This window comes from Ovis canadensis, chromosome 7 (assembly GCF_042477335.2).
Source record: "Ovis canadensis isolate MfBH-ARS-UI-01 breed Bighorn chromosome 7, ARS-UI_OviCan_v2, whole genome shotgun sequence".
NCBI classification, from domain to species: domain Eukaryota; kingdom Metazoa; phylum Chordata; class Mammalia; order Artiodactyla; family Bovidae; genus Ovis; species Ovis canadensis.
The window spans coordinates 92,095,234-92,122,889 of NC_091251.1; the positions used below are offsets into that span (position 1 = coordinate 92,095,234).

The 27,656-nt window shown below is 50.6% G+C and overlaps 1 protein-coding gene across 4 annotated transcripts in view; it reads left to right on the forward strand.

Annotated features, from left to right (window-relative positions):
* Positions 1–27,656, forward strand: part of SMOC1 (SPARC related modular calcium binding 1) — a 145,145-nt gene that overhangs the window by 111,090 nt on the left and 6,399 nt on the right. For all 4 annotated transcript variants that reach the window (XM_069596896.1, XM_069596897.1, XM_069596894.1 and 1 more), the window contains exons 8-11: positions 13,951–14,143; positions 14,714–14,796; positions 16,973–17,078; positions 27,082–27,326. In XM_069596896.1, the coding sequence (XP_069452997.1) occupies positions 13,951–14,143; positions 14,714–14,796; positions 16,973–17,078; positions 27,082–27,326 (627 nt within the window). The remainder of the gene's footprint in view (positions 1–13,950; positions 14,144–14,713; positions 14,797–16,972; positions 17,079–27,081; positions 27,327–27,656) is intronic.

The window sequence follows — 27,656 nt, forward strand, 5'->3', positions numbered from 1 at the left end:
AGAGTGCCTGCCAACCTTTTTGATGTAATTCTGTGTGAAGGCCATCATGTCTCAAACATGCATAACAGGTTGGCAAAAGGCCTCGTGACTGATTTTGCAAATAAAGTTTTATTTGAACACAGTCATGTCCATTTATTTATGTACAGTCATCTATGGCTGTTTGCATGCTCTAACTGTCAAGTTGAAGAGTTGTGTCAGAGACTGTTCGGCCTACAAAGCCTAAAATATGATCTGATTCTTTACATTAAAAAAGTGTGCTGGCTGCTGGTATATGATTGTTGCTTTGTTGTTACTCACTCGCTAAGTCTTGTTGGACTCTTTGTGGCTTCATGGACTGTCGCCCACCAGGCTTCTGTCCATGAGATTTCCCAGGCAAGAATCCTGGAGTGGGTTGCCATTTCCTCCTCCAGGGGATCTTCCCGACCCAGGGATTGAACCTACGTCTGCTGCCTTGGCAGGCGGATTCTTTACCACTGAGCCACCAGGGAAGCTCGTATAAGATTGAAGGAGAAGCATTCGGGTGGGATGGTGAGTAGAAGTGTGTCTTTCTCACATTTTGTGGCCTCTTTCTTAGAAGTAGGGGCTGTGTCTCCTGAGATGTGTCCTGACGTGCCCTGGGAAGCCTGTATTAGCGTAAAATTCTTTAGGTGGCTCACGTAGCACTTTCACCTCTCATGTGAGCTTTAACATCCTTTCCTGTGCATGCTCTCACACGTGGGTTGCCCAGAAAGCATCCTGAGGCTTGGCCTTCATAGGTGGGAGGGTAGGGAATCTTTTGTATACAGAAGAGCTTACCCATGTAACGGCATGAGCATGGTCTTTGGTATCAGGCAAGTCTGTGGATGTGAGAGTTGGACCATAAAGAAGGCTGAGCGCTGAAGAATTGATGCTTTTGAACTGTGGTGTTGGAGAAGACTCTTGAGAGTCCCTTGGACTGCAAGGAGATCCAACCAGTCAATCCTAAAGGAAATCAGTGCTGAATATTCATTGGAAGGACTGATGCTGAGGCTGAAGCTCCAGTCCTTTGGCCACCTGATGCGAAGACGCCGGGAAAGATTGAAGACAAGAGGAGAAGGGAACAACTGAGGATGAGATGGTTGGATGGCATCACCGACTCAATGGATATGAATTTGAGCAAGCCCCGGAAGATGGACAGGGAAGCCTGGTGTGCTGCAGTCCACAGGGCCGCAGAGTCGGGCACCGCAGAGTGTCTGAACAACAGTGGAACTGGCTGCTTCCTACCGAGAGGCTGGGTGACCTTGAGAAAGTTAATAACTAGCTACCCTGAACCTTGATTTCCTTATTTATTAGATAAAGTTGTTAATGCCTTGCAGGATTTTTCTGAGAATTCAGTGTAGCTAAAATGCCTGGCACACAGTAGGAGCACATAAATTATTGAAAACCCCTCAATGGACTACCTTGATGTATTGTGTTAACCACTTTCCACATGATTTCACTTGGTTTGATGAGAAGTCACATAGACTTGAATGATAACTTGTCTGGGTCTGGGCTCTGGAATGGACAGCAGCCTCTGCATGGGGCCCCTGGGGCACTTCCCCATTAGAGTTTGATGAGAGATTCTGAGTCCAGAGAGCTTCCACTCACACCCCTGGGGAGGTTGGAGTGGGATTCTGTGAGCCGACTGAGTGAGCACTCTCCTCCTTGGCTCTCTCTCTCCCACAGGCAGAAAGGCCATCCCAGTTTCTTTTACACCCCAAACATCCTTCTTTCACGCTCAGACCCTGTGACGCCAGGTTTGGTTTCTGGCCTGGGGACTGTTGACGTTGGAAAGGTTCCACCGGGCAGCTGAAGTTTTGCAACAGCTTATGACACTTATGCCTGCAGACTTATCCTGTCTCCTTCCCTCCTCCTGAAGGTTTTGGTCCCTGTTTTTAAGGCTTTGTCGTAAGCTTATCTTGGTCAGGGTCACCCTCTGAGTACGTGGCAGGGTCCACAGCAGCCGGTTTGCCTGTTGAACTTCTGTTTGATTCTCGCCTCCTTTGTACCAGGACTTCTTCTTGCAACCAGGCAGACAATGCACCTGGTGGCGAACATCCTAGAATTCGACAGCGAGCATCTTCTCCTATGCACACGTTGGCCAGAAACTCTGCTTTTATAAGAAAACAGACTCTTGCTGAGATTTTGGTACCAGGGGCTAGTGATCAAAGAATTTCTTCTTATAACTAGATTAAAAAAAAAAACTGTAATCACTTACATGTTAGAGAAGAGAGTACAGAGATCCAAGAAATGAAAAAAACTAGGCTTCATCTCATCTTTCATCCATATCTTAACTGCTTCTAATTTTGCTATATGCGGACATGTTCCTACAGCATGTGATTTATAAAAGTCTTTTTTCCCCTCTCTCTCTTTCTGTGTGACAAAATTCTGTGCTTTCTCCTCCGGGAATATATTATCTCTCAGGGAATGTGGTCGTGTGAGCCTTCACTCTGCTGTTCATCCAGACGATGCCCTGAAGGCATGTACTACAGCCCTTTTCCTCTTTCCTGGCCTGGTACCCACAGGCGGCCACCTGTGAGGTCATTTGACTTCTCCCTCTCCCATCTCTTTCTTTCCTTTATCTCCATCTTTTCTAGTTAACGTCGTGTTCTGATCTGACTTCAAGAGGCCCCAGCACCTGGCGCTGTGGGTTCAATTCAAATGGACTGTGTCTTTCCTTCCTCACCTGTTTGCCTGGCAGACCTTCCTTCTGTCCATCTGCAAATGCAGCAGCTGCTGGTAACTCTGCTCCCTGGAGACCAGCCACCAGCGGGGACACAGGTGGAAATGCATTTCTTATACGTCTGTCGCGACCGTGACCCCCGCCCTCCTTGAACGTGAGCGTGCTTGCCTCAGTCACCATCCGAGTCACAAGTAAGCTGTTTTCAGCATCCTGTCCTGACCTGCCAGGGTCAGAACAGTGCTCTCCTAGGCCTACTTTGGGCTCCTCGGTCACCTTTTGGATACTCTTCCCTTCCCTGGAAGCTCCTGTCGGGGTGGCTGCTCCTAGAACTGGGACTTAGGGTCACAGAGGCAATAGCACCTCCTGGCTGGATCCCCCACCCCCCTAAAACCAGCGCTCTTGGCCTGCCCAGAAACTGCGGGGTGATGTAATGACCTGAGGCCTGGAAAAATAAACAGTTTTCAGGGAAACCAGCGGTAGCCGTTGTAAGCAAATACCCCACAGCCACCTGGAGACTTGCGCATGACGTGATTGGAAGGAAGAATGAGTAATCCACTAACGTTAGCAGCCGCAGATGGGGCTGGGCTGGTGTGCATTTAAAATATCTATATAAAAACAAATCCTTGATGTTTATTTCTATCACTGGCCTTCGGGATGTCTGCCCACGTATCTTCTGCAGGTGTCTTGGTCCATCATGGCCAGTAGAGTAAGAGCCAGGGGTGGGGATGGGTGGTCATTCTTATGACTTTCTCTCTGACAACAAAGGCCTTTCTTAAGTTCTCCCTTTGCTAAGAGGATCTGAAACACATTTGGAGGCCCCAGAGCGCCTAGCCTCACAGTCCGTTTTAATCTTGTTTTGAGATTAGTTTTCCCAGTCGCCTTGCTCCTTTACTGCATGTTGTCTGTTTGGAACATAGCGGTGCAGTGTGACTGGGAGGGGTCTGGAACTTGCTCCACTAGCAAAGATTTTATTGAGTTTGTGTGCTTGTGGTTTTAAGAGCAAACCCACCGCATCCTAATGTTCTACTTTTGGCCTCTTCTGCTGGAAAAAAAAAAAAAAAAAAACAACCCTAATCGAAGGCCCTGCTGAGATAATTGTAATTGACTTCTTCCAATTGTTAGAAGTGAGCTGCCATCTCTGCTTTGGTCTGAGCAGCCTCATTCTGTGTTTATTTATAAGACTTTGGAAGTAGACAGGGTATATAGTTTATGAGCACACCCATATGTGCAGCATTATTGTTTGGAGGAGAAGAGTGAAGTTATGATACTTTATTTGACAAATTAAAAAAGATCTCTCTTCCATCTCCCCCTTCCACAACCCCTCCTTCCTGCTCACCTGAATTTTTATTTGCTGGCTCTTGTCCTTAAAGGAAGAGCTTGTCGGGTCAAGGTCAGCGAAGTTAGTGAGAAAAACTACAGAGATGCCAGCTTGCCGCTTCTTAGTACTTGTCATTGCAAAACCACTGTGAAGAGTTTCATGTTCTTTTTGGTGGAAGGGTCATATGAGCATGAGTCAATTGAGATGGCGCCTTTTCTAAAATTCGAGTGGCTGTGAGTCAGTGATGCTTTGGGGAAAAAGTTTAAAAAAAGTGCCTATATGCTATATTGGGACAGTCCATCCTAGAAGAAGTATCTTCTGTAGAATTTAGATCTTGTTTTCCTCCAGCCCCAGAGAGAAATTATTTAGACAGGCTGGTTGGTTTGTAATTTTCCCTTACGCCTCCTGACCCACAGCCCTTCATCTGAGCACCGGGCCCTATTTACAGAGCCTACTGCACACACACCTGTGAGTGGGTGTGTCGGGGACATGAGGCGGGCATTGTTAGTTTTGTTTGGCGGGGGTGGGTTCTAAGCCACAGGCAGCTAGACACAGTATGGCCGTGGCGGGAGTGGGGGTTGGGGGAGCGAGGCCTGGGGGCAGACCTGAAGGCCCCCGGCAGGCAGCCTCGACCCGTGCTCAGCTGCTTCCTGGCTCTCGGGCTCCCCTGGGGTGGGGGAGCCTGAGCGGGCCCCGGCGCTGAGCGGTGGGGGAGCTCTGGCCTGGCTGTAGGGTGGTGGGCTATGGCGGTGGTCACCTCTAGTACCCCTGCTGCAATTGCCTTTTTAAGAGATGTATTGTTGTTGTTCAGTCGTTCAGTTGTTTCCGACCCTTTGTGACCCCATGGACTGCACCCTGCCAAGCTTCCCTGTCCTTCACCATCTCCCAGAGTTTTCTCAGACTCATGTCCATCGAGTCGGTGATGCCATCCAGGCATCTCATCCTCTGCCGTCCCCTTCTCCTCCTGCCCTTGGATCTTTCCCAGCATTAGGGTCTTTTCCACTGAGTCTACGCTTCAAATCGGGTGGCCAAAGTAATGGGGCTTCAGCTTCAGCACCAGTCCTTCCAGTGAACATGTAGGGTTGATTTCCTTCACGACTGGCTGGTTTGATCTCCTTACAGTCCAAGGGACTCTCAGGAGCCTTCGTATTGTGTAGCTATGCTTGGCTGCCCTGGGACCTCACTGCTGCATGCAGGGTTTCCCGTTGCGATGAGTGGGAGCTGCTGTCTGTTGCAGGGCATGGGCTTCCCTCACGGTGCCTTCTCTTGCTGCAGAGCTCAGGCTGTAGGTGCCTGGGCTCAGCAGTGGTAGCACACAGGCTTGTAACTGGCTTCTTCTGTCTTGCTGGAAGTCAAGTTGCTCCATGACATACGGAATGCTCCCAGACCAGGGATCAAGTCCACAACCCCTGCATTAGCAATTGGATTCTTAGCCACTGGACCATCAGGGAAGTCCACCACTGCTTCATTTTAAATGAGAAAAAGGAGCCCAGACTAAGGGCCTTGCCCAGGGCTCCAAGCCCATCAACAGCTCTCACGTCAAGACCTCTGTGTTGTTATTCAGTTCCTAGGTCGTGTCTGACTCTTTGCGACCCTGTGGACTGCAGCACGCCAGGCTTCCCTGTCCTTCACTGTCTCCCAGAGTTTGCTCAGATTCATGTTCATTGAGTCAGTGATGCCATCCAACCGTGTAAGCCTCTGTCATCCGTCAGATTAAAGGGTCATTTGGAGAAACCTATTCCCATGGTAGAGGTGACCGTTTTAAATTGCGTGTATTCTGTGTCTGTTCTCTCTATGTCTACCCTTGCTTGATACACACCCGAGCACAGTTTCAAGGGTTGACTTTGTTCTGTTTGTCAAGGGGTCTGCTTCTTCCCTGCCCTGGCAAGACCTCTCCTTTTCTTGGCCACTGTCTGTTCCAGAGGGAGCTCTGAGGAATGGTTCTGTGGGTTCCCCTCCTCTTGAGGGGGAACTTGGAGTCCCTGGATGACTCTGAGACTAGCGGATTGATGACGGCCAAGTGACAGCTCAGTGCTGGGCATGACGGGAGGACAGAAATGCGCTCACGGGTGCTGAACCACATGTGGCCAAATAGATAGAAAGGGCTGCTCAGTGGTGTCCTGCGAACTGTCCGAGACCATACATCCTGCAGCATCTCCTCCCTGGAGACTGCGTGTCCAGTCCCAGGGCTGGCTCTTCGGAAACAGGAAGTCAGTGCCTTCAAACCTGGTCCCTCCAGTCCCTCCTTTTGTTTCTGCAGTTTCTTCGTCAGCCAGATTCTCTGTGAAAGTCCCCGGAGCACACGCCACTTGTGCCAACCCAGAGACTCCTGAGGCAGGAGCCACGCAATTTCTTACGCCTCTGGAATTTCATGTTCTGGAATTTCAGGAAAGGTGGTTTTTTTGATTTTGTTTTTAACACACAGCTTGTTATTTTGTGTTATCCTTCAGCATTTCATTCATTTTTGATAAGAGGCTAGGTGGGTGTGAGGTATTTGAAGAGGTTTCAGGGTAATTGTAGACGAAACAACGCTACTGTTTTCCTTGGTATTCTTGGCCCAGTGGGACAATTCCTTTTACAACATAGAGACACTGCTCCTGTTTTTCAGGCGGGTACCATGTATTGATTTTTCCTTTAAGAAAATCTAGTGCTGGATGGTCTGAGGGTTGAGTGTGGCATCTCCTAGGATGAGTCAAAGGGACAGGTTTTCTTTTTCTAGACTCTGTGATCTCATCCCTCCCGAACCCCCGCTCCCCGCACCCCACACACACACTTGGCAGTGACTCAGCGGTGGGGGCCCATCTCTGAAGAGTCAGGGTAGCACAGAATCCTGCAGCTGGGGATGGCACAGCAAGTATTCAAGTAATAGCAGGGTTCTTGGGCTGTATGCTCTGAGCATCCTTTACATCTGGGTCTCCATGGTTCTCCTATGAGTGAGGTGCTGGGGCTCAGGGCTGGATGTGGGGAAGGGTCAGGAAGGCTGCAACAGGGCCCTTGCCCTTAGGAGCTTTCAGTCTTGTTAAGTTCCGGTGCCCAGGGTGAGGAGTCCAGGAGGGGAGCAGAGGGAGGCCTTGGTCTAGGTGGGGCCCCCCAGGGAAAGCTCTGGGGATGGAGGAGGCCTGGAATGAGGGTAGGTTAGGATCTCGTGGCTAGTTCTTTCTTCTTGCTACCTCTTATGAAACTTTTCTGACCTCTTCCTGAGACTGCCATGGGGCCAGCGCATACCCAGTCCCGGGGGCCAGGAAGTCCCTCGACCCCCTCTGCATCCTCTCTGAGCCCCAATCTCCTGTGTTACCCCGGATCCCACATTAGGGCTGAGACCGCAGGAGCACTGATCTCTCTCAGGACATTGTTGTTGGCCCTGTCCGCAGCCCGCTCCCCTGTGTGTAGTGTAGGTGGTGCTTGGTCGAGGCAGCCTGAAAAGCTGCCTTTAATTCCCAGCTGATCCTCCCCTCGGAGGAGAGCTTCTGGTTCTTTCTCTGGGAAGACTGCATCATTCACTGAGGCCTCTTTCCCGATACATGTTTCTGAGACCCATGACTCTTCTCAGCTTTTCTGTGTATGGTTTCCTATAAGATAGGGCTTTTTTCCTGGTCTCATTTTTCATAGGGACCCAGTGATGACTAATTTTAGGGGCCAGCTTGACTAGGGCACAGTAGTCAGTTTGGTCAAACACTAGCTTGGATGTTGCTGCAGAGGTATTCTTTTAGACATGATTAACTTTTATAATCAATTGACTTGACGTAAAGCAGATGACCCTCTGTGGTGTGGGTGGGCCTCATCCAATCAGTTGAAGGCATTAAGAGTGAAACTTGAGATTTCCTGGGAAAAGAAGGCATGCTGCCTCCAAACTGTGACATAGAAATCCTACCTGAATTTCCAGCCTGCTGGCCTGACCTATAGATTTTGGACTAGAGACTGCCCCCATCACTCTTACCTGAATTTCTAGCTTGTCAGTTTGGAGCCAAATCTTTGAGATAAATCTCTCTCTCTCCACAAGTATAGCCATATCCAAATATATATATTTTTTCTTTTTTCTATTGGTTCAGTTTCTCTGGAGAGCCCCCACCACTACTGATGCTCCCTGATTGCTGCCTTCTCTCTCCTCCCGTCTCCCTCTGGGTCTCCATCACTATATGGTTCCCCAGCTCTTTCTCCAAAGAGTTCCAGATGTGCCTGGCTCGTCAATACCTGCTCACTTGGGTGTTTGGTTACGCAGCCTCCCAGCTTTTCTGTCTGTTCCTTCCTTCAGCAGCTTCTCTGGAATGCAGCAGCCAGAGAGAAAGACCAGCCCAAGGACGTGAAACTTGAATCTTTTCATGTTTATGTTTGTTGGACATTTTTTTTTAAGTAAAGAAGAAAAAAGAAACAGATGATAAAGAAGAAAATGTTCCTAGAAACAAAGGATAAACTGTGGGCTAAGATGAGATGGAGGGTCAGCTGGGGGTTGAAATTGTCCACGCTCTCCATTGCTCCTAATTACCGTGGGTAAGGCACAGAGGCAGGGACTGGCCGTAGCAGGCAGGGCTGTTTTCCACACTCCTCCTGTCTTGGCTGGACAGCCGAGAATCTGCACCCTGGACCTGCAGACAGGGTTTGTGTTGTCTGGTTCAGCCTGCTCTCTCTCTCCTGGGTCCCCCTGCCTGCCCACCCCCCACCCAGGCGCAGTCCTGCTCTGCTCCGCTGCTGTGTGATTCGTGGCGAGGGCTGTGTGCTTTCCGGTGGCAAGAGCTGGACCGCGTTGTCATTCCTTCCCCGGGCTGCTTCTCTGTCGTGTTCTTCTCTCAGGCAGCCGGAGGTTTGTGAGTGAGAGTGAAAGGACCCATTGCCAGGTGGGGAGTGAGTCGGTTCTCACTTGTCTGTACTGTCTCGGAATAAATCAGAAGGGCTGAGTGTGCTTGAGCGCAAGAATGTGTGGTTAGGTATTCCCGAGTCGCCCTGAACAAGGCCTGCCTGTTCCCTCTCCCCCGATCTTTATGTCTCCCCAGTGTTTACAGATGGTCCCAGCCCATTCTTAGAGTTATCAGGCCAGACCTTCTAATCTTCTCATCTTTCCCTGAACTTCCCTGAGCAGAGACTGAATGTTTCAGAGCAGTGAGTGTCAACTTCGGAGGAGCTTCCTTTCTGAACCAGTGGTCAGACCCTTGAAATAGGTGCCCTGGCTTGCATTCTGGAAGGTGACTTCTTCACAGTTGTCAATTGTAAGATTTGTTTGGGAGTGACTGAGAAAGGCAGAGGGTAGCAATGGCCCTGAGGGTGGAGCTGACTTCTGGGTCTTCAGATGCAGAATAAGCTTATGCCTCTCGTTATGTATGACGAGTATTTGCATGACCTCTGGAGAAGCACTAAAGGAATAATTGATTGATTGATTGATTGGTCGAAGGGTCCAAGAGGGCTGCAATGCTTGTGGGGTATATAATACTTATGGGATCATTTGATCAAGGGGATTCCCAGGGGGCACATGGTAAAGAATCTGCCTGCCAGTAGAGGAGATGCAAGAGACTCAGGTTTGACCCTTGGGTCAGGAAGATTCCCTGGAGGAAGGCATGGCGACCCACCCAAGTATTCTTGCCTGGAGAATCCCGTGGACAGAGGAGCCTGGCGGGCTACAGTCCATGAGGTTGCAAAGAGCCAGACATGACTGAGCAACTGAGCATGTGCGCACACACACTTTGATAAAGAGCTGAGCAAGCCTGAGTGTTTCAGTTATCTATTGCTGGGTAACAGACCACCCAGAAACGTAAAGGCTTACAGCAAAAATAATTTTTTCTTTCTACGGTGTTAGTGGTGGTTCCCTGATGGATCGTGGCTGCACGTACTCCTGGACTTGTCCGACTGGAGGGTCACCTGGGCTGGGATGTCCAGGATGACCTCACCCTTACACCTGGTGGATGGTGCTGGCTGTGGTTGGACCCCTTTGGTTTTCTTCCATGTGGCCTTTCATCCTCCATGGGGATGGACTGGCTTCCTTATGGAGTGGTCTCAGGGTGGACTGCAAGAAAGGGCAAGTAAAAATTGTAAGGAGTCTTCAGATCTAGGTCTGGAAACTGTATACTGTCACCCCTGTCCTTTCCACTGGTCAAAGCAACTCAGAGTCAGCGTGGAGGGTCTATTCAATGGCGTGAATACAAAGAGGTACAGTCCGCTGGTATCATCTTGTAACTGTCTACCATACTGAGTAAAAGGAAAACATATGTTAGAATAAAAATCAGATTAGCCTATGGCAGTGAGAGCTGACATTTAAGAAAGATGAAGGCCATGGCCTGGGAACAGACTGTTTGGGCTAGAATGCAGGCTCTGCCACTTCCTCACCATTGACCTTGGGGAAATCACACAGCCAGTCTGCTCAGTGACTATACTATTATTATAGTAACACTTATCGTAGAGGCTCGTGATGAGTTTGAGTTAACGCAAGTGCCCAGTACTGAGCTGGGCACGTAGTAAACACTCAGAGAGCAATTAGCTATGATTATTCATGTTACTGTCTGTCAGTGGTGGGTGAGTTACAGATTTGGCTTTAGGTGTTCTGGTTCGGAGGCAAAGAGGGAAAAATACGAGAGTATGAGGTCCAGAGTGCGCTCTAGCGGAGTATTGTTGGTTCAGAAGAAGCAGTGCTGTGTCAAAAGGGTAAGTATGGGTTTTTACACATTTGCTTTCGAAGGCAGGAGCTTTATGGCAGTCTGCAAATGGACTGGCTAGAAAATCTTCACACCATAAAAATAAATGTACTTTCCCCTAAAAGCAAATGATTAGAGGCAACGACCTCTGTCTAGAGTTCAACAAGACAGGCTTGATTGTCAGAGCCCTTGACCAGAGCCCCAGCTCTCCTCTTGCCTGGCTGAGTGAACCTGGGAAAATTCATGAATGTCACCTGGTCTATAAAGTGGCAAAGGGACTTCCCTGGTATTCCCGTGATTAAGAATCTGTAGGGGACATAGGTTAGATCCTTGGTCGAGGAACTAAGATGCCACAGGGCAACTAAGCCCATGCATCATAGCCCATGCGCCACAACTAGGACCCAACACCGCTAAATAAATAAATCCATATTAAAAAAAAAATAAAATGGGCATAATAGCAGCACCTACTTCACAGGGACAAAGAGATTAGGCAAGTGAAGTCCTTATTCTACTGCCTGGCACATGCTTCTCAGTGAATATTTGCTTTGACTATTATTAGTATAAAGAGGATTTTAGGGGAGATTTTCTCTCTGTTGGAAGACAAACTCTCCGTGTTTTCTTTGCAAATGGTTAGTACAGTGATTATAAACCTTTCCTGCCTCTTTCTTAGAGCAGCACTTGGACTTGCAGAGATCATCATAAAGTAATAAGCAAGCAAGCAAAGAAAAAAGTAATAAAGTAATAAACCCTGCGTTTAGCCTTTTCTCAAATTCCACTGCTAGTCCTCTAGTTTTTCCAAATGAGCGCACGTCATCGTCTGTATGCTTTTATTCTCCGTGGAACTCCGTGCAGCCTCTATGGAAGCGGGCTGCAAACATCTCAGAACAGCCTTCAAGGACATCCAGAAATCTGTCGACAGCCCCCAGACTACGGGTTCCCACCTCTCCTCGACTGGCTCCTCTCCACATCCCTGCAGTCTCAGGATCCCCGATGGTGTGAAGTCAGGCCCATCATTTGCTCTGTCCCCAGGGAAGCTTTCTCCACCTCTGTTCACATCTCGCCTTCCATCTGATTTACGGCTTTAGAATGTTGGCCTGGAGGATCTTATAATTTAAAGTCTCTGTCAGAGGTTGTTACATGAACGCGGGGCCAGTAAAAAGCTGTTTTCTTTTGGTTTTGCTCATCTGTCACTTTTTTTGTGTGTGTGGCATGAAATACGAGGTAGGAAAATAAAGTTACCCACTTGGGGTTGGGAGAGCTATTGAAACACTCTTGTGTAATCCTCTGGAAGGTGCCAGGCTCCATCCTAGCCAGGGGCCCGATTCAAAATTCTGAGTCTTCAGGCCAGGTCTCCCCAAAGGCCCCTCTCTCCAACAGTTTGTGTCTCTTCCCTAAGCTGGCTCTAGGGGCAGTTCTGGTGGAAGTTATAACTGGGTTTAGAATCATAAGTCTATTGTCTGTCAACTGTTCTAAACTGCTGTTCATATAGCCAAGGAGATTCTGTTCAATTTTGCTATGTTTGCATTATGAAAATAGTAATTCCTTTTTTTCATTTTCCATATCAGAATTATGTTTTAATAGCAAATATGTATATATACCATCTGATATTTTTATGCCCTTAAGGAAATATTCCCTCACCCTGCAATGAGAATTTTTCAGCATCTTTTTTTAGGAGACCAGAAATCATTTTCCCGTCATCTGACTTTCCTCTAAGACAGCATTGCATCTCTGCACACCTACAGTCCGCTTCAACATTTGTCCGGTTCATATGTGTATCATTAACAGAGTCCATTATTTCAAAGGGTTTGGCTCCATCAGAGTTCAGCTTCTGTTATTTTCATCCATTTGTTCAGTGAGCAGGATGAATCTCCACATTGCTGATGCCAAATTCCTGGCTCTCCGAGTGGTATTTTTGTAACACACTGTGAAAAAGTCACGGGATGCCCAAGGTGATTCCTGTCACATTCTTCAAGAGGAAAGTTGTGGATTACTGTTCATGAGAGAAATAAAGTGATGATAAAGTAAATGAATAAAAAGAGAAATAAGTAGATCAAAAACAGTGGTACAAGTTTATGATATGGTCCCTTTTATTGTTAAAAAAAAAACCAAACCTCGTGTGTGCATATGTATTTGCATGTGTGTGCATGCAAAAGAGAAGATCCAGGGTCGGTAGAACTTTGGTGGGATTAGGGATTCTTCAAATATTTCTCTATAATGAGAAAAGAAACCCAATGCTATTTATTTTTAATAACTAAAAAACAAACCAAAAAACCCACATAGTATCAACAAAAAAACAAGAAAGGGAAGTCGGGCAGGTTGACTGGTCAGCGGCCATGGGGTTCTAAAGCCCCCGGTGCATGGGGTGCCTCAAGCTGGGCTTGATTCTGGGAAAGCTAGGTTTGGCTGTTCAGACACACTGGCATGGTTTCTGAGGCCTCTGAGTGCAGACACCTTCCTGTGGGAAGGTGTGTTGTGTAATGAAAGCTGCTACTGCTGCTGCTGCTGCTAAGTTGCTTCAGTCGTGTCTGACCCTGTGCGACCCCAGAGACGGCAGCCCACCAGGCTCCCCCGTCCCTGGGATTCTCCAGGCAAGAACACTGGAGTGGGTTGCCATTTCCTCTCCAATGCATGAAAGTGAAACGTGAAAGAAGTCGCTTAGTCGTGTCCGACTCTTTGCAACCCCATGGACTGCAGCCCACCAGGCTCCTCCGTCCATGGGATTTTCCAGGCAAGAGTACTGGAGTGGGGTGCCATTGCCCTCTCCGTGTAATGGAAGCAGTGTTGTGTAATCAGCTCAGCTCCATTCAGCCTCCTTTGTCCGGCTCTGATGGAGCCCTGGAAGGAGTGGGTTTGGGCCTTGGGTTTTGCTCTTCTTGGGTGCTGGGCATCAGAGCCTCTTCCCACCCTGAGGACAGTGACTGTGGCCCTGTCCTACAGGGTCTGGGTTTGGGAGAGTGTCCACACACACGGGCATTCCTGCCTCAGCTGCCAGCTTGCAGGGCCGGAGCCAGGAGACATGAGCAGGGACTGTTCTGAAAACAGTCAGGAGATTCCACTCCCAGGCCAGCTGCAGCTCCGATGAGGAGTAGCCCTGCCTCCCTGGCTGTCTTGCAGCCGCTGGAGCCTACCGGCATGAATGCTACTGCAGCCTGGCTGTGCAAGGGCCAGAGTGAGGTGCTCTGCTTCTCCAGCTCCTCACTCAGGGCTGGCGTGGGGACCCAGCTCCCCTTGGTGATTCACCAGTCAGCCATCATCAGTTCCTGGGGGCCAGGCCGGGTCCTGGCAGGGAAAGCATAGGAGTGGGAAGTCACCACGGGCTGTGTCTTTTCTTGCAGAGAAAGTTCACTCGTGTGACCAGGAGCGGCAGAGTGCCCTGGAAGAGGCCCGGCAGAACCCCCGCGAGGGCATTGTGATTCCCGAGTGTGCACCCGGGGGCCTCTATAAACCAGTGCAGTGCCACCAGTCCACTGGCTACTGCTGGTGTGTGCTGGTGGACACCGGGCGTCCGCTGCCGGGGACCTCCACACGGTAAGCCCCCGGAGCCCGTCCTGCCCCTCAGATGGACCCTTGGGCAGGAGAACCAGCTTCCTGTTAGGCTGGCGCCTCACATCTCCCGGATTTATTGTCCTGGCCGGGTGGGAATTGAGACACTCACGGAGCAGCATCTCTGCTCGTGGGCAGATGAGGTCCTGGTGGAAAGACCTAGATCTTTGATTCTGGCCACAGGGCTGGCCTTTTCTAGCTGGGTGGCCTTGGGGAAAGGAGGTAATCTCTCTGAACCTCAGTTCACTCAGGCAGATTATTGCCCTGCAGATTATTGTCACTGCGTGCTATGGGTCAAAAAGATCCTGTGTGCAGACATAAGGGAACACCACTCTACTTGAGTAACTGAGATGATGTGGCAAGATGCCTGAACATGTCTCTGTGGGGACGCTGATGCTGGGATTGCCCTGTAGCTAGTGGACAGTGCGGGAGCTATTTTGCCACCAGCTCTGGGTGCTCTACGCTTAGAGACCACACAGATCATTGCTAGTGGTAGGGGCTGAAGTCGGCTCAGGTTCCAGCCCCTCCTTACCCCCTGCCTCTCTCTCTTCTCAGCTACGTGATGCCCAATTGTGAGAGTGACGCCAGGGCTAAGAGTGCGGAGGTGGAGGACCCCTTCAAGGACAGGGAGCTGCCAGGTAGGAGATGACACTGCCTCTTGCTGACATCCTCACCCCTTCCTGTCCCACCACCCCCTCATCGTGCAGAAGCAGTGCCCGCCTCTGGGTCTGTTTCCTCATCTGTAAGCTGGGGTGGGGACGGACAGTGGGCAGGGGCATGGCAGGAGCCACAGGATTGGCATCCAGTCTGGCATTTGTCCCTAGTTAGTCCTGAACCCTTAAACACATGGTTTCTCCTCCTTGCTCTTCCCTTTTTAACCTTTAAAATGTAGTCCTTGGCTTAAAGGGCTTCCTAGGTGGCGCTCGTAGTAAAGAACATTAAGAAACGTGGGTTCAGTCCCCTGGGTCAGGAAGATCCCCTGGAGGAGGCCATGGGAACCCACTCTAGTATTCTTGCCTGGAGAATCCCACAGACAGAAGAGCCTGGCTATGGTTCATAGGGTTGCAAAGAGTGGGACATGACTGAAGCGGCTTAGCACGCACACACGTTGGCTTAAAATCCTACCCTCAAAAACGCTCCAGTTTTTTCTCTAACCTAGGGTGATTGGGTGGAGAAGAAAATGGCAACCCACTCCAGTATTCTTGCCTGGAGAATCCCAGGGACAGAGGAGCATGATGGGCTTCTGTCTATGGGGCTGCACAGAGTTGGACATGACTGATGCGACTTAGCAGCAGCAGCAGCAGGGTGATTGGGACAGTGATCTGGGGGCTGTGGACCCTTTTCCCCAGAAGCTAACTCTCAGGGACAGGCTATTCTGCGGGGCATGGTAGTGTCGGTCACCAACTCTGTAGAGTGCCTTTGTAGTGACCCTTGGTGGCCCAGAACTGTCCCTGGAGTATGACACAAGAGGCATAGGCAGGGGCCAGGGCCTCTGAAGGGCTGCTGGGCTGGGTTTCCCTTATTTACCGTGTTCTCTGCCAGTGAGTAACAATACGATTACTAAATAATGATGGCTTGAAACACTGTAGTTTTAATCAGGTCAGTGCTGATGGGAGCTCTCACTGTTCCCATCAGGACTCCAAAGGAGAACTGAAAACAGAGGCTCTTGAAAGTCCGGGGGTTCCCAAGTGAGGTTTGTAGAAATCACTGTCATGAGAACGGAGTCGTAGAGGCCAGGATCCCTCTGTCTAGCCATCACTTCGACAAATGTGAATTGAGATTTCACTGTGTGCCAGGCACTGGGTATGTCTAGTAATCAAAACGGAAGTGAAGCCTATGTAGTGTGGGAGACAGAATATACAAATAAATGAATACAAACCATGAAGATGGTGACAGGTACTCTAAGGGGAAAGAGTGAGGTGCTGGGAGAAGGGCAGGAAGAAATCTGTGGCTTCTCTGAGAAAGTAGCATTTAGCCAGAGACCCGGGGGAACTGCGGAGAGAAGAGAATGAAATAGTAGCTGCAGAGGAGAACTGTAGGTAGTGTTGAGGGACTGTTTGGGGCTGGCAGTCATGAATTTACAGGAAAACCATCTCTCCAGTGGTGTGATGGTTTTTACACCAGCAACATTCAGCTCTGTGGGTGTGGATTTGGAGAAGGCATATCTGTATAAAGGTTCATCCATCCTTGGGGTTTTGCTGGAGTCCAACCATGAGGAATAAACAAAGGATTTGAGAGTACTTCTAAGGGAGGGTTGATCATTATAATCTAAGCTGGCTGAGGAGAAATGTAAAAAAAGGGAGTTTCTTGGATAGGTAAACTAGTAGGTCCATTGAGTCAACGTTGATCTTGGATTTCTCTGCATTCCTAGTGCCCTTTTAGCACCTGGTCCTCGCCTCTGGAGTAGCCTGGTCTCACTGTACCACTTGAGTTTCCCAGCAGACTATGGACTTAATGAGGAGAAGAGGCCTGTCTAGTATATTCCTAACATATACCATAGTGCCTGAGTTGATACTCAGCAAAAATTTGTGGAATGGAAGAACACCGAAGGCTTTATTGTCCATGTGGTCTGATGATCCCTTGTGGGCTGTGGGGAGAGGAACTCTGTAGGTTTATGACAATCATCTGGGGCTTCCCTGGCTCAGCTGATAAAGAATCCGCCTGCAACGCGGGAGACCGAATCATTTGAGCTGTAGACAATTCCCAAAGTGGATTTGGCTGGACAAGGACTCGGAGAGGCTGAAGAGACTGCTAGTGGAGGAAGCTGTTTCACTTGATCATTTACATGCCTTCAGATCTCGCTTTGTCTTTCAGGCTGTCCAGACGGGAAGAAACTGGAATTTATCACCAGCCTACTGGATGCCCTCACCACTGACATGGTGCAGGCCATTAACTCAGCAGCGCCCACTGGAGGTGGGAGGTGAGAGTATGAGCAGGACTCAGGCCCAGTGGGACCTCGGGGCTCCTGATTTTTTAGATGCGGCAGGACGCTGAGAGAGTGGGGAGGGCTTGGGTAGCACAAGGGCTGGAAGTTGATCCTTTTCCTGAAACCATGTAGCTGTGACTTTGTCCAACCTTCTGCCAAAAATCTCACCACCCCTCTCCCCTTTCCAGTCCTTGGGAGTTGCTTTTCTCTAGCTTGTAGTTACCTGATTACAGGTAAGTCCAGGAGTGTCTGGGACTTCCCAGGTGGTGCTAGTGGTAAAGAATCCACCTGCCAATGCAGGAGACATAAGAGACATGGGTTCGATCCATCCATCAGGAAGATTCTCTGGAGAAGTGAATGGCAACCCACTCCAGTAGTCTTGCCTGGAAATTCCATGGACAGAGGAGCCTGGCAGGCTACAGACCATGGGGTTCCAAAGAGTCAGACATGACTGGAGCCACTTAGCATGGCATGAACCAGGAGTGTCGGGAGACTTCAGCAGTGTGTGCCTTAGAGTGAGTCCAGAACGGCAGGAAGTGGGGTGGGATGTGGTGGGGACGGCAAGGAGGAAGTCTGGAGCACTGGTGGTTTTCTCCTCTGAGAAGGCAGGAGCCGCATGCCCGAGATTCCCAAGGGACTCCGAGTGTTGGGATTGGCACTACCTTAGCCAGACCCTACCTAAATCAGGAGCTGATATGCTGACCAACGCAGTCTTGACACAGGGCCGAAGTCCACCTGCTCCTTAACAACCAGCATCACCAGCGCTCACTGATTTGGGCCCATTGGGTGGGTTGGAGCACGCATGCTCAGACCTGCTGAACATGCATAGCACAACAAGCCCTGAGCTAGGGATTGGGAATCCAGGAATGTGAGGCGCGTCCTTATCGTCAAAGAATGCACCTAGTGAGAAGGAAACGGCAACCCACTCCAGTGTTCTTGCCTGGAGAATCCCAGGGACGGGGGAGCCTGGTGGGCTGCTGTCTATGGGGTCACACAGAGTCGGACCTGACTGAAGCGACTTAGCAGCAGCAGTGAGAATACTAGGCTGTGGACAGATACAAACTCTGTGGTAAGTGCTAGATCAGAGGTGAAAGAACAGAGAAGAGTTTGCTCATTCAGTCTGGAGGAATCAGAGAAGGCTTCCAGGAGGAGGTGAACTGAATTTTGAAGGACAGGTAGGACTTAGCTAGTAAAAGAAACAAAGCCATTCTAGGAGAAACAGAAAGAACACTGTAACCCCAGGCAAGCGCATGGCCATAGTTCAGTATGGCTGGGCTGGGGCGGATGGAGGAGAAGAGGAGAGGATGGAGAAGATGACAGTGGTGGTAGGTGACGTAGAGAAGGAGGTGGGAACCAGGTCCCAAAGGGCCCGTGAGATGTGCTTCCCGTTGTGAAGCCGGAGGGTGAGGCTCGGCAGAGCTGGGCGGTATTCAGGCCCCTGTGGCAACAGGAGCTACCATGTGCTTGGCAGCAGTGGGCAGCCTGACTCTGAGTTTGTGGGGCTCACCGAGGAGAGAGGGCTGATTCCTCCACACCTGCCCAGAGGCAGAACTGTCAACAGGCAAGAAGTGCCACCATGAGACCGGCCCAGGCCCCCAGGCTGGTGGAAGGCTGACTGCCTCTGCGGGCGATCAGCGCAACCGCAGGGCACGTATCTAGGGAGGGAACCAGGACTCCCAGCACAGCTGTCAGCACTTCTGTGTCCCAAGGAACACGAGGGCAGTGGCCCCCCACTTTCTTTTTTAAGCGTGCAACTGTTTTCATTATATTTGCAAAGTGGTACAGTTACCAGCCAAAATTCCACAACATTTTCATCAACTCCCAAAGAAACTCTGTACCCATTAACACCCACTCCTCAGTGGCCCTCCCCCAAACTACTACTACTATTACTAATCAACTTTTGTCTCTATGGATTTGCCTACTCCGGACATTTTATATAGATGGGCTCATACAGTGAGTGGCCTTTGGTAAAAACCATTTATGTCCCATCATGATGAGTGCAGAGACTGCCTTGTGGATTGCCACTCTAGGAAACCCCCTGTCTGGGCTTGCTTGCCCTCAGCTACTCTGTGGTCCTGTGAGCTCTGAGGCTGGTTTGTTTTGCTCACCTTGTGAATGGGGCCAGGCCTCCCCCACAGCAGGAGGAGCAGGGCACTGAGTCTGAGATGATGGAGACAGGGTCTGACAGGTCGGCAGATGGGAACTGCCCAGAGGCAGTGCTCAGCCACTGGAGGTCTAAGACAGAGAGAGCTGTGTCCTCATCTCCTGGAAGAGGGAAGGGAAATTATGAACAGGCGTATTCAGGATTGTATACCTTTTTGCTTTTCATGATTGGAATGTGAAAACATACCTGTTGTTTCATGCAAAAATGAGTATGAGCTATTTATGTTTTTTTAGAAGAGAGGGACTAAAGAAACAAGGAGGGGGCATGGCCCTAAAAATCCAAGATCTGGAGCCCCTCCACTCACAACTCTTCTGGGCTGCTGGCTCTGACCCACCCCTCAGGGAGTCTGCCTCGTGCTTATACGTGGGTACAAGGAGATAGCACTTCACCCTCCATCCTGTTTGCTTCTGCAGGAGGCCAGCCCTGAGCTTTGCCTGGCCTCAGATCCAGGCAGGCTTCAGTGACAGGGAAAGCAGAACCCAGCTGGGTCCTGGGCCAGGGGGGTCAAAAGCACAGGTAGGCCTGCTGCCAGGGCAAGTTCAGATGGACGCCCTCAAATTGCAGGGTGAGGAAATTTTAACAGAAAATAAAAACTAAGAAGTTTATAAATGCTTTTAATCCTAGTATGTCCTTAGGGAAGTGATTTTCTTTTTCTTTCCAAAAAAAAAAAAAAAATCTCTTTTAGGTATAATGAGAGTTGGAAGAAAAGTTTTTTTTAAATATTCTTTCCGAAACATGTTTTTCATTTTAAGCTCATATGAACTTGACCGTGTTTGGTTCTGATGAGAATGAAAGGTTTGAGCTGCATTTGGTAATTGTGTTACCTGGAGGCTATACTTGTAATCAAAAGACAGACAAGATGAATCGAGAAGTAGTTTAGAGATCAAGGGAGTCGGGGTGGGCCTTGAGGGGAGAAGGAGAGAGGAGTGGTTACACAGGGGGGTAGTTGGTCAGGGTTACTGGTTTTACTGCATTTAAATCCCTCTCAGATCTCTCTATTATATTGGGTTGGCAAAAAAATTCATTCGGGTTTTTCCATAATTTGTTACGGAAAAACCTGAGTGAACTTTGATGTCGACCCAATGTTTAGGAAAATCAAGCCCTAACTCTGACCATGAATTGGCTCTGAAGGATGGTCTTGATGGCGCTCACCCTCCTTTCATATGCCACTACCTCCCATCATTACATGACAGCTGCTGGTGGTCCTTCTCAGGTGCTCAAACAGGCCAAGCTCTCACCACCCCAGGGCCTCCATGCCAGCTGCTTCCTCAGGCTGGAATGTGAGTCCCTTATCTTCCCGTGACTTGCCCCGCTGTTCCATTTAAATATCACCTTCTCAGTGACCATCCGAACGAAAGGAACAGCCCTGTCACCTTCTATTGTGACACCTCTTTCTAATTTTCAGCCTAGTGCTTATCACTACCTGATGTCTTGCTGGTTTGTTTATTTATATCTGCCTCACCCCACCCAATGAAAATTGAAGTTCGATGAGAAAAGGAACATTTTTCACCCTCTTCCCTGCTTATTCCTGGAACTCAGAAAAGGGCCTGGCATACAGTCGGTGCTCAGTAAACGTTTGTTACATGAATTAATAGCCAGAAGGATTGGGGGGTAGATGGATGGACCCCTGTCAGGCACAGAGAGGGATGGCTCAGTGAGGCCTCTTTTCCTTGGCACACGTCTGAGGGTCCAGCAGCTACTTCAAGGCTAACTATGAGGCCAAACCCAGCCCTGAAGTTCACTGCTGCCAGAGCTTTACGGTGCCCTGGCTGGGCGCACAGGACTTGGGCACCTTTCTAGCACAGAAGAGCAAAGGCAGAGGAGCAGGGCCGGTGAAGAGAATTAGGGAATCCAGGCTGCCTGGCTTTAGGCCTTGGCTCTGAATTCAGGCAGAGTTGGGACTGCAAGCACGAGGTCAAGGAAGCCACAGCTGATCCCTCCTGCATCCTCTCAGGGTCTGGCAATTAAAGCCGGACATCAGCTGGGGCCAGTGGGAAACAGTCTTATTTAGCGACGTTGGAAAGAAGGGACAGGGGGATGTTTGGGCTGAGTAGAAGAGAGGGTGTCTTCGTCCCAAACTAGCACCTGTCAGGCTTGGAGGTTTTAGCTTTGCACAGACTCTTTCATCTCACACCCAGGGTAACCTCTGTGCTTGGTTCTGGGGATATACAGGGATACAGACTTGGTTCCTGGGCTGGAGGAGCTCCTGGGAGAAGAGCTGTGTAGTCACGTGGGTGCCCTGTAAAGCCAGTGTGATAACAGGCAGATGAAGTCATGCAGGCAGGGACTCAGGGGAGGAAGGCACGTGAGAGAAGGCTTTCCATAGGAGGTGATATTTAAGCCACATCATCCCTTACGAATGAGACAACATCCTGACCTAGTTGGACCAGGAGTAAGAACTTCCCAAGGACCCTTAGGATAGTGAGGTATGAACAAGGTAGGGTCTGTGGGCTTCCCTGGTGGCTCAGATGGTAAAGAATCTGCCTTCAGTGCAGGAGACCCAGGTTCGATCCCTGGGTCAGGAAGATCCCCTGCAGAAGAGAATGGCAACCCACTCCAGTATTCTTACCTGGAAAATCCCATGGACAGAGGAACCTGGTGGGCTACAGTCCATGGTGTCACAAAGACTTGGACACAAGTGAGCAACTAACACACACACACATATACATACACACACAGGGTCTGTGGAAGGACTCGTGAGCAGAGCTTTAGGCTTGGGAGGCAGGTTGTAGGATGAGGCTGTAGAATTGGGCAGAGCCCAGACCCTGCTGGACCTTGTGATTCATACCAGAGAGGCTGCAGGGAGTCAAGGAGTTAGATGGGCATTCCTATGGGAGCTGGACGGGAGGGGTGCTGGATGGGGCAGGAAGGTTACAGCATCATCTGAGTGAAAGGTGATGAGAGTGTGGACTAAAGATGTGGGGGGTAGGATCATCTACTGAAGTTCAAGTAATGAAATCAATAGGATTTGCAGACTTGTCGGATGTAGGGAGTAGAAGAGAGAGATGTCTACTTCCTTTTCTGGCATCTAGCTTGATTTGGCGGGGGGGGGGGAGCAGTGTGGCCAAATTTAAAAATAGGCCAAATGAAAGGGGTACCCATGGAAACATCTGTGGCTGGAGCCTGAGAGGGAGCAGCCTGCAGGTTTCATTGCATGTGTGTCTGACTCTTGGCGACCCCATGGACTGTGTAGCCTCTCAGGCTCCTCTGTCCACGGGATCCTCCAGGCAGGAATACGGAGTGGGTTGCCATGCCCTCCTCCAGGGAATCTTCCCAACCCAGGAATCGAACTCATATCTGCTGCAACACCTGCATTGCAGGTGGATTCTTTACCCCTGAGCCACAGGGGAAGCCCACAGGTATCATTAAATGATAGCTTTTCTCAGTGAAGGGTTGATGGATCATTGAGTTATGCTTTTGGTCCTCCCTCCTGCAAGAAGCAGAGCCCTCCTCCCCACCCCATAGATCGGCCTTCCTAGAAAAAGCCAACATCGAGAGGAGGTGGGCTGAGCTGCATGAGCCTCCCAGCCCCTCACGGGGTCCTGCAAGGAGAGGCCCTTTGTCTTGCGGCTTCCTCCTTCCTGCCCAGTGTGGTTACTTGTTGATGGTCTTGCAAGGAAGAGGCTGAGAATGTGGCTGACTTGGCATTTCCCAGCCCCACCCCGCCCGCACAGCTGGTGGGGCCTGGACCCGATTCCAGATGGGGCTCCGTTGGTCTGCTTGGCTTGGCTCATGCCTCCAGGCCATCCCACCTCACCTTGTTTAAAACTGCTTGGGACAGCAGAATTGGGCCCAAGATCTCGGCCAGCACCGGTTTCCTTGTGGTAAATGGGGCTGGCTCTCCAGCTGTGCATTGCAGCCAAGGCCTGGCCGGGCTGAGGCTGCAGAAGCGACGCAGTGAGGGCTGCAGGGGAAGGGCGGCACCTGCTGCTTCTCAGTGTGGGAGAAGACTCGGTGGGGCCAGTCCAGGGAGGGACCTGGCTCTAGTGGTTTTCCTTCTCCCTGGAGGCAGGAGGCACAAGGACAGCTACCAAAAAAGCCCAGAGGCAGGACTGATACCAACATTTTACTGGCTCTTCACGCCATACCCGAGAAGACTTGGATCTTCTGCACACCCAAGGAGCCCTTTTAATAGAAGTGGAATTTTACCTGTAGGGAGGCCCATAGCAAGGACCTGGGTGTCACTGTTAGGTGATCTAAGGAACCATTATTGGCTCTAATGTTGGGTCCTCAACCCTTGCCCGATGAGCAGCTTTGATGGCCCCAGTGGGGTTTCTGCGTGCGCGTGTACGGGAGAGGTCGGAGTCCATGCCAGCGCAACCCTGGAACTGGGAGTGCAAGTAGCCTGTGTTTTTAAAGGATACTGCTAGAAAGCTGCAAGAGCTGGAGGGGTCAGTGGGGTGTGGCTTTGAGGTCAGTGGCAAACTGTGGGGAGCCTAGTTGTGATGGGACGGACTCCAGCAAAGACTGTTGAGAGATTCCTGGGGCCTCTGGAGAAGGTCATCTTGCCCCATCCCTGCACTCCCCTGGGAAAATCCCAGCCTCTCCTCAGTTAACGGAGGTGCCCATCTTTAACACATGCCCACTGCCGGTTTGGCTAAATCAGGACTCCTGATAAGTCTCACTCTTAACTAGTTCTTGTATGAAGTATGGTAGTTTGGGGACTTAAAGCTGCTGTGAAGCCAGAAACCTCACTTTCAGAGCTTTGAGCCAGATGCTTTCAGTAGTTTTCTTTCTTTTCTTGTTATGCTTTGCTGGAAACATGAAAACTACTCCCAGGCTCCTTCCAATTGCTGTTTTTTTGTCTCATCCCATCTTCTCCCAGAAGGTGCATACTTATTCTTCTAGGGCCATGACTGGAGTCTCTTTCCCTCTAGACAAGGGTTCTTAACTTGAATGAGGCTTGGAGCATCTATTAAACCCCTAAAATCTGCAGAGTTCTAGGTGCACGTGCATTTTAGAGAGAGGAACTGTGGCTTTGTTTGTGTTTTCTGAGGGTACATGATCTCCCCCAAGCTAAGAAATTCTTGTCTTAAATGCACTTGGAGCTTGGCCTAGACAAAAGGTTGGATTCCAAAGCAGGACCCTAGTGCTGCCCAGCTATACATGTAGAGCTGGGCCCTGTTGTCTGGGGGAGGATACAGCATGGGTTCTGGAAGTCAGAGGAATTCAGAAGCAGAGAGCCTCACACTAGCTGGGGAGAAGGGAGGGCAGAGGCAGCCTGTCGGTTGCAGCAGAGCTCGGGGAGCCAGAGGCAGGCATGGAGGGCCCTCGGAGCACCTCTCCTGGGCAAGTGTCCTCAGTGGGGGCCGGGGGTGGGACATACAGGGGTGTAGCTGTCCGAAGTCGTGGCTCCTCCGGGCTGGGAGGTCCAGCTGGGAGTGAGGAGGGCAGAAATTTGGCTCTCCAGACCAGGGAGATGGGGAAGGGAGGGGAAAAGAAGCAGGAGCCAAGTGACAGTCACTCTCTGGCCTGAGATGAAACTCTTAGAGGTTGTTGCCTGGGGAGAAGAGCTGCTTCTTGCTGCAGACTAGCCCAAAGGAAGGTGCAGGGAGCCCCAGTCACAGAGTCGCCGAGAACTGGGCAGGCAGGCAGGAGCCCAGGAACACGTGCTGGAGGCAGCAAGCCTCTCCTGGCAGGGCGTCTGGGTGGGATGACCTCATCCCTTCCCGTCTCAGCGACTGAGGCTTTATTATTCCAGCCTCTAGGTAGACATGACGCTATGCTGAGCCTAAAGGTTAAAGGAAGAGCTGCCTTTGCCAGGGGCGCTCGTGGCCCCTCAAGGGAGGGGCTGAGGGGGAAAACCCTGACCTCCTCCCCTGGATGCCTTAGAAAGCTAGGAGGGGAATAACTGGAGCGCCTCCCCTAGGGTCCGTCCTGGCTCTCCTCCCTGGCCCGGGTCCCACTCATTCAGGGAAAGTTGGAGGCAGACAGGGTGCTCTGCAAGGGAGCTGACCACTCTCCCTCATGCTCCAGGAGCATCCTGATCAGGGTGCTCTGAAAGGGAGCTGGCCACTCTCCCTCCTGCTCCAGGAGCATCCTGATAGAGATGTTTCTGGGGCCCTCCTGGTATATGCCTCTCAAGCTCAAGAGTGAATATTTCAGTGAAAATAGAGGAAGCTCAAAACCACCAAAATACCATGCACTGAGATGACAGCCTGAGCCCTGCCTGTTTGCAAGCCTTTCCAAGCCTGGTTTCTATGACGGACCTAGCAGGTTCCCCAACAGCTAGAAGCAGACAGTCCCTCACACCTTCCCCAGGTACTCCCTGCTCCAGACATGTCAGGATGAGGTCCTGCTGGCTGATCTACCAACTGTGCTGTCTTGGACCTGCTCCAAGGTGCCCAGTGGGGCCTGCCCAAGACCATAATCCACTTAATTAGGAATGGGCATTCGGCAGGGATGCCTGGCTTTTTTTGGTAATGAAACTTCTTTTTCCCTAAATGGTGAGGTCACTTGGGGTGGGGGGAGGGAGGGAGTTTGCTGGCTCATTCATAGGGGAGGGGTCAGGGTTGTCCCTTCCCTCCTGGAAACCTCGGCAAATTCCAGAGAAGAACCCCAAGGCATTGGCAAGGACCTTGAATATTTTTCTTGCTAGGTACAGCTTCAGAGTGTGCTGGCAGGTCCTGAATCCCTGCTGTAGGATCCCTGGTGTAGTCTGTCCGGTTCCCTACAGACGATGGGCCCACCTCAGCCTCAGTCCCCCAGCCAAGGGAAGGTTACCCAGGGCTTTAAACACAAGGCTCTGGACCAACCCTGGCAGCAGGAGCCATGGGGCTTGTGTGGCTCCGTTCTCCTGGCCAGTCACCCGCTCTAGAACAGACTCACCATTGGCTTTTAAAGTTTTCAGTATTACCTAGCACCCTGAATCCTTTTGGGGAAAAAAAAGAGGCGTGAATAAGTAAAATGAATGGGTAGACCTTGTGTAAGTTGCACATGTAGCCATTGGTCTTGTCGTGTTACAATCAGGGGCCGTGTTAGAGGCAGTCACCGCCATGCATCTCGACCCCCAGGAAGCTTTCTTGGTTACTCTAGGTTACTCTGCTTTTTAGCAGAATTCCCCAGGTGCTCGAGTTAACATGTGGCTTCCTGGGTCTGCCCTCTCTTAAGACCTCTGTGTGGAGAGACTCACCGTTAGTAGGTCTGGACTTGCCAGCTATAGAACCTCTCTTTGTGTCCATCTCAATTGCCTCCTTCTCTCAATTCCTACCGCACTTGGTACCCGACAGCAATGGCCCACAGGAACTTCACGCTTCACGTTGAGTTGCTGCTGTCTGGTTTCACTCTTTTTGACTCTGTCTTGCTAAGACAACAGTTTGAAGCCAGGGGCTACTCCTGCTGCTTTGGAAGCCCTCCTGGGATCTAGCCTGGGCGCTGAGTGGGTGGTACAGGCTCCAAGCTCCCTTCATAGACACACTCATTTGGGTGTCAAGTTCATGTGTGATGGCAGTTTGTGCATCAGCCACACTAGGCTAGGAGAAGAACAGTTTGGATCCCTGTGGTTTTCTCAGGTGAATGAAATACAGTCGGTATGTCCTGAGCATTCCTCTTGCACGAGAACATCCCTAACTATGGTGGAGGATGTGGCGGGTTCACCTAGTTGGGGATCCCCCAGAAATGAACTGTCCAGGCTGGAGGCTCAATTTGGAAAGGGTGCTTGATTCTGCTGCAGGCTGAGCAGGGCTGGGAGGGTTTGGGCTTGGAGGAGCCGTTTCTACCTAGCTGCTGGCAACCCTTGGCGTCTGAGCATGTGGGAGCAGCTTGCGGTGGGGCTGGTGGTTCCTGCAGGATCCTAAGCGGGACTTGGGGGTGGGGTGTCTGTCCGTGGCCCAGGTTCTCGGAGCCAGACCCCAGCCACACCCTGGAAGAGCGCGTGGTGCACTGGTACTTCAGCCAGCTGGACAGCAACAGTAGCAGCGACATCAACAAGCGCGAGATGAAGCCCTTCAAGCGCTACGTGAAGAAGAAAGCCAAGCCCAAGAAATGCGCCCGGCGTTTCACTGACTACTGTGACCTGAACAAAGACAAGGTCATCTCACTGCCCGAGCTGAAGGGCTGCCTGGGTGTTAGCAAAGAAGGTGAGTGATCGCCTGTGCTCCTGGCCCTCCAGGACTTGCCCCTCCTGGAGGGAGGGGACCACCTGCAGTAGATGAGATTCCCAGGTATGCATTATTCGACTACTTACTGGGAGTGCATCGTGCTTTGCACTAGACACCAGACACAGTGGAGGAATGGAAGGGTAAGTTTCCTATCCTTCCACAGTCTATGGAAGAGACAGATGCTAGAGTATTTACATACACTGGGCTGAGCGCCATGAGGGTGTATTAGGATACACCGGCTGAGCGCCATGAGGGTGTATTAGGATACACCGGGCTGAGCGCCATGAGGGTGTATTAGGATACACTGGG